Here is a 12,005-nt window from a genome sequence, read left to right as displayed (position 1 = left end):
GCGGAAGGGCCTAGCCTGGCTTGCTCAAGTCCTCTCTTCTCTTTCTCTCTCCGGAAACGTGAGTAGCTAATCGAAAGTTCCGGATATTGAAACTGGTGGGAATATGGGGAACGCTTACTATGTACTAGGCATTTCCCAGGGAGATCGTTTTTTCCTGCTTGGTTCCCAGGTTTTGAGTCTCTCCAAGCCCAAATTTAAGGACTAATCACTTCCCCTAGAGATCGGGAAGCCCACTTTCCCAAATATATCATCCACTTTTCTTGCTGCATCTTAAAACAATTGAGAAGAGACAACTACGCTCCCATTTTACAGACAGAGCCATTGGGAAATTGAAAATCAAAGCCGTTCAAGTCGCTCTCAGGAAACAGGGATTTACTGCGGCACTGCCCAGCGGTCCCAGGGACTAAGGCATATCGTTCCCGCTAGTTTCTAGAGACCTAGAGACCTAGACATTAATTTTTCTAGCTCGGACAGGCGAACTCCCAGGGGAGAGCCAGAGCGGGTAGGGGTCGGGAGGAAGGAGGAGGGTCGAATCTAATCCCCCAAGTACCCCATGGTATTCGACACCTTGGCTTCCTCATGGAGCTCTGGCCTTTAAGTCCTTTATCCCAAGGTCCCTTTAAATACTTTGTCCCTTACCTGAGTCCCGCCCAGGGCAGGTAATGGCAAGTTCCGCCCACCTGCCAGAAACCGGGATCAGGCCTGGTTACCGGGAGTGGGGCGCCCCTCCTCCTTATCCCCTCCCCTCTTCCCTGTCCCCCTTCACAGCTGGCTGTAGCTGGCCAAGGAGTTCTCGATTAAAGAGGAAGGGGCAGTGCTCACATTTCTGGGCAGGTAAGTGAATGTCCCTGGAGGAAGAGCCTGGCTTGGGGACCCAGGCATCCTGGCTCCCCGCCCCTCCGAGACTCAGAAGTTTGGGGCTCCTAGGCCCAGGAGTCCAGGGCCCCTGCCCACTTAGGTCCCTAGACCCAATAATATAACTAATCCCCTGCCTCTGCCTCTCTCCTAATCTTTGTTGTCTGTGGGTGGATGTGACAATGAGCACAGAAAGAGGCACAAGTGGAAATTACCAGGAAGGGAAGACTCCAGATCACCAGTGGACATGTTTATAAGCATCTGTGTCAGGTGCTGTAGACACAGTGGGGAAAGAAAGATAAGCTGCCTGCCCCTTGCTTTCTTCTTTGGCGGACACTGCCTTCACTGAAATCCTGGCTCTCACACTTGCACACTGTGTGACCTTCGGCAAGCTATATTACCTCTCTGTGCCTCAGTTTCCTGTTCTCTATATTGGGGATAATAATAGGACTCCTGGTCGGGCGCAGTGGCTCACACCTGTAATCCCAGCACTCTGGGAGGCCGAGGCGGGTGGATCACTTGAGGTGAGGAGTTTGAGACCAGCCTGGCCAACATGGTGAAACCCCATCTCTACTAAAAATACAAAAAATTAGCCAGGCGTAGTGGTGTGCACCTGTAATCTCAACTACCCGGGAGGCTGAGTCAGGAGAATCGCTTGAACCCAGGAGGCAGAGGTCACAGTGAGCTGAGATAGCGCCACTGCACTCCAGCCTGGGTGACAGAGCGAGACTCTGTCTTAAAAAAAAAAAAAAAAAAAAAAAAAAAAACTCCTGTGAAAAGTTTTGTTTTGTTTTGTTTTTGACATGGAATCTCGCTCTGTCACCCAGGCTGGAGTGCAGTGGCACAGTCTCGGCTCACTGCAACCTCTGCCTCCCGTTTCAAGTGATTATTCTGGCTCAGCCTCCCAAGTAGTTGGGATTACAGGCACCCACAACCACGCCCGGCTAATTTTTGTATGACTCCTGTGAAAAGTAAAATGAGTTGAGGCCGGGCACAGTGGCTCACGCCTGTAATCCCAGCACCAGCACTTTGGGAGGCTGAGGTGGGCGGATCACTTGAGGTCAGGAGTTCAGGACCAGCATGGCCAACATGGTGAAACCCCATCTCTACTAAAAATATGAAAATTCACTTTGGGAGGCTGAGGCGGGCGGATCACGAGGTCAGGAGATCGAGACCATCCTGACTAACACAGTGAAAACCCATCTCTACTGAAAATATAAAAAAATTAGCCGGGCGTGGTGGCCGGCACCTGTAGTCCCAGCTACTCGGGAGGCTGAGGCAGGAGAATGGCGTGAACCTGGGGGGTGGAGTGTGCAGTGAGCGGAGATCGCACCACTGCACTCTAGCCTGGGTGACAGAGCGAGACTCTGTCTCAAAAAAAAAAGAAAATTAGCGGGTGTGGTGGCGCATGCTTGTAATCCCAGCTACTTGGTAGCCTGAGGCACGAGAATCGCTTGAACCCAGGACACAGAGGTTGCAGTGAGCTGAGACTGTGCCACTGCACTGCAGCCTGGCTGACAGAGCGAGACTCCATGTCAAAAAAAAAAAAAAAAGTAAAATGAGTTTATATAGGTAAACAGTATCTGGCACAGAATACAGGCTGTGTAAGTGGCTGCTATTATTGCCATTCGTGGACCACAGAGGCCAGTCAGAGAGGCACTGCCTCATTACCCAGGGACTAAGGCCCTTGTCAGCTGTAACAAACCTGGTTCTAGGCGTCTGGAAAATATGAGGGGCCACCCCTCTCTGCTGCTGCTATACATGGCATTAACCACCTGCCTGGATACTTCACCCAGTGGGGAGACAGACCAAGGTGAGTGTTTGGGGGAAGTGGTATCCAGACACTTGGCGTTGGCCTCCCCCTGACTCAGGAATGTCTCTAGTCCCTCCTCTTCCAGGAGTCCAGGACCCAGCCCCTTCCTCCTTCAGACCCAGGAGTCTGGATTCCCAGCCCCTGCTCCTTCCTCCAGGACCCCACTGCTTTCCATCCCCCTATGACTCCAGCCCTAGGGACCTCCATTTTTCTGTCCCTCATGTCTTTGGGTCCAGAAGTCTTCCTGGGTCCCCCAGAGGCCCAGAGCTTCCTGAGTAGCCATACCCGGATTCCAAGAGCCAACCACTGGGACCTGGAGCTGCTCACACCAGGGAACCTGGAACGGGAGTGTCTTGAAGAGAGGTGTTCCTGGGAAGAGGCCAGGGAGTATTTTGAGGACAACACTCTCACGGTGAGGGCCTCGAGACCCTGGAGTTTCAGGCCCTCTCTCTTCTCTATACCTGTGGGGAGGTTGCAGGGGTAGGTTCTGGCCTTCAGCTCCCTCCTCCTTGGTGTCTCAGAAATCAGGATGGGCTAGTTTGGGGGTGTGAACCTCCCAGCTGAATTCCTGCTTTTTCCCCTTCTTTTCCACTCCTTCCCCCTCAAGGAGCGCTTTTGGGAGAGCTACATCTACAATGGCAAAGGAGGTGAGTGAGGGGCTGAAGCCATCTTGTTCTGTGCAGCTAAGATAGTCCCTTCCCAGGGAGGCCAAACCAACGTCCTCCACCCCAAATTAGGTACAAGAATCGTCTGCCCCCCAATTCTGTGTGCTCTGAAGCTGGCTGCTAAAGGAGTTCCCTCCCTTAAGACCCCAGCTTGCCTAAGGAGCCCCCGACACCTTATTATTATTTTATTTTTAAATATTTATTTTTGCTTTTTTTTTTTTTTTGAGACAGAGTCTCGCTCTGTTGCCCAGGCCGGAGTGCAATGGTGCGATCTCGGCTCACTGCAAGCTCCGCCTCCCGGGTTCACGCCATTCTCCTGCCTCAGCCTCCCGAGTAGCTGGGACTACAGGCACCCACCACCACACCCGGCTAATTTTTTGTATTTTTAGTAGAGACGGGGTTTCACCGTGTTAGCCAGGATGGTGTCGATCTCCTGACCTCGTGATCCGCCCGCCTCGGCCTCCCAAAGTGCTGGGATTACAGGCGTGAGCCACCGCGCCAGGCCTTTAATTATTTATTTTTGAGACGGTCTTGCTGTGTCACCCAGGCTGGAGTGCTGTGGTACAATCTTGGCTCACTGCAGCCTCAACCTCCCAGGCTCAAGCGATCTTCCCACCTCAGCCTCCTGAGTAATTGGGACTCCAGGCACACACTACCATGGTAATTTTTGTAGTTTTTGTACAGATGGGGTCTCACTATGTGGCCCAGGCTGGTCTTGAATGCCTGGCCTCAAGCAATCCTTCTGCTTCAGTGTCCCAGACTGCTGAGATTATAGGTGCCAGGCCCCACCACATCTTATTGGACGCAGGTCCTGTGTCCCTAGGAAGGGAAAAGTGTCAGTGGAGGGAAAGGTTAGAGCTGTGGGGCCCGTCAGGCCTTAGGCTCAGAGGGGCAGGCCCACCTGAACCCTTCCCTGGTGTCCAGAGTAAGTGGAAAGACCAGCCCCTCCGGCAGCTTGATTGCTGGGGACACAGCCCTCTAGCAACACGACCAAGGGAGGAAGCCTGCCCATCCTCACCTGCCCATTTTGCCCCCAAGAACCCCTTCTCTGAGGGGTTGCCATCTTGTTCCCATCTTGTTGCCAGCCTTGTTGCTAAGGGGGGCTGCTCCTTAGCAACGGGGCCTGGCCAGGCCAGACCAGACGAAGAAGCCTGAAGCAGTACCTGGCTGATTTCCCCTCCCCCACAGCCCCATCCCAGCAGCTGCCTGGTTGCTAAGGAGGCCTTCTCCCTAGCAACCACACCTAGCCAGGCTCCAGGACCCAAGGCCTTCTGCCCACTGGAGGACCACCCTCCAGGCCTCCGATGCCCCACCCCCTTGTGGCCCGGTTGCTAGGGGTAGATGCACCTTAGCAACAGGCCCTAGGTCTGGGCTGGAGTCTCACATTGGAGCCTGGTTGCTAGGGGAGGTAACTCTTTCCTGACAGGCCTAGCGAGGCGTAGTGGCTCCTTGAATCTACCTGAAGGTGCCCAAATCAGGAGGACCTGCCTTCTGAAGCTGCACTTGCGCCTTTTGCTAAAGGGGCTCAAAAGTCTGGGGGTTTACTGTGGTCAGATGTGGTGGCTCATGCCTGTAATCTCAGCACTTTGGGAGGCCAAGGCAGGCGGATCACCTGAGGTTCAGGAGTTCGAGATCAGCCTGGCCAACGTGGTGAAACCCCATCTCTACTAAAAACACAAAAATTAGCCAGGTGTGATGATGTGTGCCTGTAATCCCAGCTACTCAGGAGGCTGAGGCACAAGAATCGCTGCAGCTGGGAGGCAGAGGTTGCAGTGAGCAGAGATCGCACCATTGCACTCCAGCCTGGGAGATGTCTCAAAAACAAACAAACGGCTGGGTGCGGTGGCTCACACCTGTAATCCAAGCACTTTGGGAGGCCGAGGCGAGCGGATCACCTGAGTTCAGGAGTTTGAGACCAGTCTGGTCAACGTGGTGAAACCCCATCTCTACTAAAGATACAGAAATTAGCTGGGCATGGTGGCACGTGGCTGTAATCCCAGCTATTGGGGAGGCTGAGGCAGGAGAATCGTTTGAACCCAGGAGCTGGAGGTTGCAGTGAGCCAAGATCACACCATTGTACTCCAGCCTGGGCAACAAGAGTGAAACTCCATCTCAAAAACAAACAAAAAAGTTTGGGGTTTACTTTTGGAGGAAAGCCCGCCTACTTAGTGCCCATGGAAGTTTCCCTAGCAGCAAGAGCTAGCAAGACCTCCCCAAGCCCAACGGCTCCCTATACCCCCTTGTCCTTAGACTCGAGGCGTTGGATTGCAAACAGGGCTGCAACCTTAGTAACAGGTCAAACGTGAATTCTAGCTTCTTAGTTACGTTGGCTGGGGGGGAGTCCCTAAATTCCTCCATTTGTTTTTTGTTTTTTTGAATCGGGGTCGGGCGGGGCATGATGGCTCACGCTTGTAATCCCAGCACTTTGGGAGGCTGAGGCGGGTGGATCATGAGGTCAGGAGTTCAAGTTCAGCCTGACCAACATGGTGAGACCCCGTCTCTACTAAAAATACAAAAATTAACCGGGCATGGTAGCGCGCGCCTGTAATCCCAGCTATGTGGGAGCCTGAGGCAGGAGAATCGCTTGAACCTGGGAAGCAGAGGTTGCAGTGAGCCGAGATCACACCACTGCACTCCAGCCTGGGCAACAGAGTGTCTCCAAAAAAAAAAAGGAAATGGGGTCATTTTGTCACCCAAGCTGGAGTGCAGTGGCACGATCACGACTCACTGCAGCCTCGACCTCCTAGGCTCAAGTGATCCTCCCACCTAAGCCTCCTGAGTAGCTGGGATTACAGGCATGCACCACCACGCCCAGATACTTAAAATTTTTTCCGTAGAGGTGGGGGTCTCACTGTGCTCACTGTGTTGTCTACGCTGCTCTCGACCTCCTAGGCTCCAGTGATCCTCCTGCCTTGGCCTCCAAAGTGCTGGAATTACAAGTGTGAGCCACCAAGCCTGGCCATTTTTTTTTTTTTTTTTTAGAGACAGGGTCCAGTCACCCAGGCTGGAGTATAGTGGAGTGATCCTGGCTCACTGTAGCCTTGACCTCCTTGGGTCAAGTGACTCTTCTTCCTCAGCCTCCCAAGTAGCTGGGACTACAGGTACCTGTACCACCACACCCAGCTATTAAAAACATTTTTTTCCGGCTGGGTGAGGTGGCTAACGCCTGTAATCCCAGCACTTTGGGAGGCCAAGGCGGGTGGATCACGAGGTCAAGAGATCGAGACCATCCTGGCCAACATAGTGAAACCCCGTCTCTACTAAAAATATAAAAATTAGCTGGATGTGGTGGCGCACACCTGTAGTCCCAGCTACTTGGGAGGCTGAGGCAGGAGAATTGCTTGAACCTGGGAGGCGGAGGTTGCAGTGAGCCGAGATTGCGCCACTGCACGCCAGCCTGGCGACAGAGCAAGACTCCGTCTCAAAACAAAACAAAAAAACCAACATTTTTTCCCCAGGCTCAGTGGTGGCTCATGCCTGTAATCCCAGAACTTTGGGAGATAGAGATTGGTGGATTGCTTGAGCCTAGGAGTTTGAGGCCAACCTGGGCAAAAAATACAAAAAATTACAAAAACACAAAAATTAGCCAGGCATGGTGGCACACACCTGTGGTCCCAGCTACTCAGGAGGCAGAGGTGGGAGGATCGCCTGAGCCCTGGAGGCCAAGTGGCAGTGAGCCGCGATTGTGCCACTGCACTCCATGCAGAGTCAGACCCTGTCTCAAAAAAAAAAAAATTTTTTTTTTTTTTTTTGGTAGAGCCTCCCTATGTTGCCCAGGCTGGGCTCAAGTGATCTTCCTGCCTTAGCCTCCCAAAGTTCTGAAATTACAGGTGTGAGCCACTGTGCCTAGCTACAATGAATAATTTTAAAAGCGTATTCCAAGTAGTACATGTGACATCCTTTTTTTTTTTTTTTTTTTTTGAGGGGGACAGAGTCTCTCTCTGTCATCCAGCCTAGAGGGCAGTGAGTGGCACAATCTCCCCGGCTCAAGTGATCCTCCTGCCTCATCCTTCCGAGTAGCTGGGACTACAGGCAAGCACCACCAAGCATGCTTAATTTTTTTTTTTTTTTTTTTTTGAGACAGAGTTTCGCTCTTGTTGCCCAGGCTGGAGTGCAATAGCGCAATCTCGGCTCACTAAAACATTCGCCTCCTGGGTTCAAGTCATTCGCCTGCCTCAGCCTCCCAAGTAGCTGGAATTATAGGCATGCACCACCATGCCTGGCTAATTTTGTATTTTTAGTAGAAACAGGGTTTCTCCATGTTGGCCAGGCTGGTCTCGAACTCCTGACCTCAGGTGACCCACCCACCTCGGCCTCCCAAAGTGCTGGGATTACAGGCGTGAGCCACCGCGCCTGGCTACTTTTGTATTTTTTGTAGAGATGGGGTTTCACCACATTGGCCGGGCTGGTCTCAAACTCCTGACCTCAAGTGATCTGCCTGCCTCAGCCTCCCAATGTTCTGGGATTATAGGTATGAGCTACCACACCTGGCCAGGACATAGTTTTGTTTTTTTGGTTTTGTTTTTTTTTTTTATTTTGAGATGAAGTCTCGCTCTTGTTGCCCTGGCTGGAGAGCAATGGCTCAATCTCGGCTCACTAAAACATCCACCTCCTGGGTTCAAGCAATTCTCCTGTGTCAGCCTCCCAGATAACTGGGATTACAGGCACATACCACCATGCCTGGCTAATTTTTTTGTATTTTTAGTAGAGACAGGGTTTCACCATGTTGGCCAGGCTGGTCTTGAGCTCCTGACCTCAAACGATCCACCTGCCTCGGCCTCCCAAGTGCTGGGATTACAGGCATGAGCCACTGCATCCAGCCTAATCTTATTAGGTTTTTACAGTGGGGTAGGGGTTATGGTTCCCATTTTACAGAACTGGCAGTGGAGGGTCAGAGAAAGGAATGAGGTGAATTGCCTGAGGTCACAGGGCTAGGAAGGGACCCCAGCTCTGCCTGCTTCCGGGTGCATTCTCTTCCCTCAGTGGGAAGGAATTTTGATGTTGGGGTGGGTGGCAGTCCCCGAGACAGTGTCTCCCCTTCCCTACTTCCCTGCAGGGCGTGGACGAGTGGATGTGGCCGGCCTGGCTGTGGGGCTGACCTGTGGCATCCTGCTCATTGTCCTGGCTGGCCTGGGAGCCTTTTGGTATCTGCATTGGCGACGGCGCCGAGGCCAGCAGCCCTGTCCCCAAGAGTAAGGGGGCTTCAGCGAGGAGGGGGTGGTGGTGGAGAGCAGGGGAGGGAGGAAGCATTGACCTAAAGGGATGTGCCAAGGATTGGGGGCAGGCGGGCACTGATGAAAGACCTAAGGACACAGTCATTTGGAGAGTGAGTCTGTGAGCTGGCTTGTGTCTGGTTTTGGTGGCTGTCGCTCTGTCTGGATCCTCAGTACCTGGCCTGCAGTAGGAGCTCTGACCACTTTTGCTGCCAGCCTGTCTTTGCGGTACTGAGATTACCAGTATCTGTGGGATTACCACTGTGGATATTGTGTATCTGGTGAGGCTGCGACGGTGCAGCCTGTGGTGTCTGGGTGTCTGTGGTATGTCAGTTTCAGTGGTGACAGGTGCAGCACCTGAGTGGGTGTGGGAAATTGGTGAGGAGTGCATCTGTGTTGTGTTCCTGTCTATATGGATGGGCTGAGTTCTGTCTGTTTGGTGTGTGTTGGCCTGCCTCTCTGCAGGGCTGTCTTTTTTTTTTTTTTTTTTGAGATGGAGTTTCACTCTCATTGCCCAGGCTGGAGTGCAATGGCATGATCTTGGCTCACTGCAACCTCTGCCTCCCGGGTTCAAGTGATTCTCCTGCCTCAGCCTCCAGTGTAGCTGGGATTATAGGCGCACTACACCACGCCCAGCTAATTTTGTATTTTTAGTAGAGATGGGTTTCTCTATGTTGGTCAGGCTGGTTTCGAACTCCTGACCTCAGGTGATCTGCCCGCCTTGGCCTCCCAAAGTGCTGGGATTACAGGTGTGAGCCACCACGCCTGGCCCTTTTTTTTAAAAAAAAAAAAAAAAGACAAAGTCTCACTCTGTTGCCCAGGCTGGAGTACAGTGGCCGGTTCACAGTTCACTGCAGCCTCAATTTCCTGGGCTCAAGAAATCCTCCCACCTCAGCCTCCTGAGGAACTAGAGCTACAGGTGTGCGCCATGCACCCAGCAGGGCTCTTTTTCTCTATTGCTCTGCCTGCATCTGGTGCACATGAGTGTGTTTGAATAAGAGTGTGTCTCTGTGGTTGCTGATTTCTGTGTCTGCCTGTCTGTGTGCAGCTGCCTGTCATTTGAGGCGCTTTTCTGTGTGGAAGGCTAGGCTGAAGGTGACCCTCCTTTTCTGAAGTCCACCTCCCTTCCAGCTCTGTCCCAGTGTCACCCTGAGTCTCCGTCTCCTAGATCCCCTCTCTTCCTCCCTAGTCTAGGTATCCTGTAAGTTGCCTCTGCTAACTGTACCTTTGCTGTCCCCAGGGCCGGGCTCATTAGCCTTCTGAGTCCTTTGAGCCCTCTGGGCCCACCGACGCCCCTGCCTCCACCCCCACCCCCACCCCCAGGCCTCCCCACCTATGAGCAGGCGCTGGCAGCCTCTGGGGTACACGACGCACCTCCACCCCCCTACACCAGGTATGGGGCGTGGCTTCTGCCCGGGGGCGGGGCGCAGAGGGGTGGGCACGTTGGAGGAGGAACCTGGGCTCAGGGGCGGGACTTGGAATTTGGGCCTTCTTACCTAGGGCGGGGCTTGGAGTGCGGGGGCGGGGCCCCATGCAATGGTCTAGGGGCGGGGCCCCATGCAATGGTCTAGGGGCGGGGCCCAGCGTTGTATGTGTGGAGCCGTATAGGAGGGTGGGGCCTGTGCCCAGAGGGTCCTGGATTGGCTGAGACGCCAAGGGCGGTCGGAGTGGTCCTGGTTGAGGGGGGGAGAAAAACAGCCAGATCTTTGACTCCCTAGTGTGCCTTTCCTCTTGCAGCCTCAGGAGGCCTCACTGAAGAGCTGCTCTCGAGACCCGGCTCTCCGAACCGTGCCCCTGATTCATACCGGATTCCGGAAGCCCCTAGGCCTCATAGACGCCGAAGCTGGACTTGGAGGGGGGAATGGTGGGAGTAGGGGTCATCCGGCCCGAGGCCTGCCCTGGCACACGCGTTTCCGCCGCGTATGGATATACACATGTTTTCGGCAACGTGTTCCCGTGTCCTGGCCCCTCACGGGCCCCCACACTCTCCTGACCGTGAGGGCACTGGTCAGTTCCGCCCCCGTGGTAGGCAGACGGGCGGGGAAATTCGGACCCAGGAGCCTAGCCCCGGCTGTGCCATCTTGTGTATGGGCAGATATGACCTGACAGCCCCCTCCAGTGCCACAGGGTACGCACACGCAGAGCCCCGCCTGTGCACACGCGTGTCTTCGTGCACTCCCCGTGCGGTACAGGGGCACTTCGTAACCCAGGGAAAGGGCGGGGGGCATATTTGCAAGCGCGCTCGGTGCGGGCAGGCTCGCATTGCACCCAGGGAACTGGAGTTGAGCTGTTCCCCTAAATAAAAACCCTTCGGAAAGGAGACCAAAAAAAGCAGAAATAATGCAAAAAATAATAATGAAATGAACTGCGATCCCGGGCGCATCGGAACTGGTTTTCTGTGCAAACGCGCCCTACACCCCCAGGCCCTGCTCGCGCTCAGTCTCTCTCTCACTCTCCCTTTTTTTTTTTTTTTTTTTGCATTTGCACGGGATTGTGGGAGGAAGCGGAGCGCAGCCAGACACCCCGCCGCCCGCCCCCCCTTCCCCTCCCCCCTCCCCCAGCCGCCTTGTGCAAAGATGGCTGCACCGTGAGCGCAGAGGAGGAGGAGGCGGCGGCGGCGGCGGCGAGAGAGCGAGCACCCAGCGCCTGCACCCACCCCGGGGCCGCCCGGGACGCCCCCTCCCGAGCGCGCGCCCCCCCTTTTCTCTCGCAAGCGCCGGGGCAAAGGCGGAGACAGCGGGGTCCCTCCTCCCCCCTTCCCTCCTCTAGGGGGAACCCCCCTTCCCCCTTCCTTGGCTCAGCGACTGCACCCCCTCCCTTGCCCGCCCCTCCGCCCCTGCCCCCTCCCTCCCCCGCCCGGGGCCTTCCCGGGCCTTCGGCGGCTGCAAAGAAAAAAAGAGAGAGAGAAAAGGGGGGAAAAAAAAGCAGCAGCGGAGGGAGCGGCGGCGGAGGAGAGCGCGCGCGCGCCCCCTCCCTCCCTCCCTCCCCCTCCCCCTCCCCCCAATTTCCACCGCGGCCAATTCATGGACAGGAACTACCCCAGCGCCGGCTTCGGGGACCCGCTCGGCGCCGGGGCGGGATGGAGTTACGAGAGGTCAGCGAAAGCTAGGTAAGGAGCTGAGGGTGGCCTGGAGAAGGGGGCCAAGGGGTGGGAGCCCAGCCGGGCCGGGCCGGGCCGGGCCGGGCCCGCCCGGCGACGCGTGCATCGCAAACTCCCCTCTGGCTTGCAAGGGAGCGGCCTTCCTCGGTTTGTAACAACGCCGCCGCCCCAGTTTGCAAATTGCAAACTCCGCCAAAGCCAGCTCCGGCATGCAAAGGGAGAATTGCAGCGGGAAAATGGGGGTGCAAAACAATTTCGGACGGGAAGGCCTTGGGAAGGTGGGAGGGACTGGCGAAGCAAGGCCTGGACTTCCCCCCATCCTTGTCTTCCCGGCTTGGTGACCCCTCCCCCCCGCGCCC

General features: G+C 55.1%; 2 protein-coding genes across 2 annotated transcripts in view; both read left to right on the top strand.

The window, feature by feature from the left end:
- The first annotated feature begins 2 nt into the window (after positions 1-2).
- Positions 3-11,090, top strand: PRRG2 (proline rich and Gla domain 2). The gene is made up of 8 exons (XM_004061170.5): positions 3-58; positions 769-834; positions 2,571-2,668; positions 2,905-3,080; positions 3,276-3,315; positions 8,390-8,525; positions 9,787-9,939; positions 10,284-11,090. The coding sequence occupies exons 3-8, from the start codon at positions 2,584-2,586 to the stop codon at positions 10,300-10,302; spliced, it is 609 nt and encodes a 202-aa protein (XP_004061218.1). The 5' UTR covers positions 3-58; positions 769-834; positions 2,571-2,583; the 3' UTR covers positions 10,303-11,090.
- PRR12 (proline rich 12) overlaps positions 11,091-12,005 on the top strand; it is a 35,245-nt gene continuing 34,330 nt past the window's right edge. Inside the window, exon 1 of the mRNA XM_031007222.3 lies at positions 11,091-11,655. Within this exon, the coding sequence (XP_030863082.2) occupies positions 11,570-11,655 (86 nt within the window). The 5' untranslated portion in view covers positions 11,091-11,569. The remainder of the gene's footprint in view (positions 11,656-12,005) is intronic.

Source organism: Gorilla gorilla, chromosome 20 (assembly GCF_029281585.2).
Source record: "Gorilla gorilla gorilla isolate KB3781 chromosome 20, NHGRI_mGorGor1-v2.1_pri, whole genome shotgun sequence".
NCBI lineage: Eukaryota > Metazoa > Chordata > Mammalia > Primates > Hominidae > Gorilla > Gorilla gorilla.
Note: the sequence above shows the minus strand (reverse complement) of the source record. Positions and strands in the feature narration are given on the sequence as shown.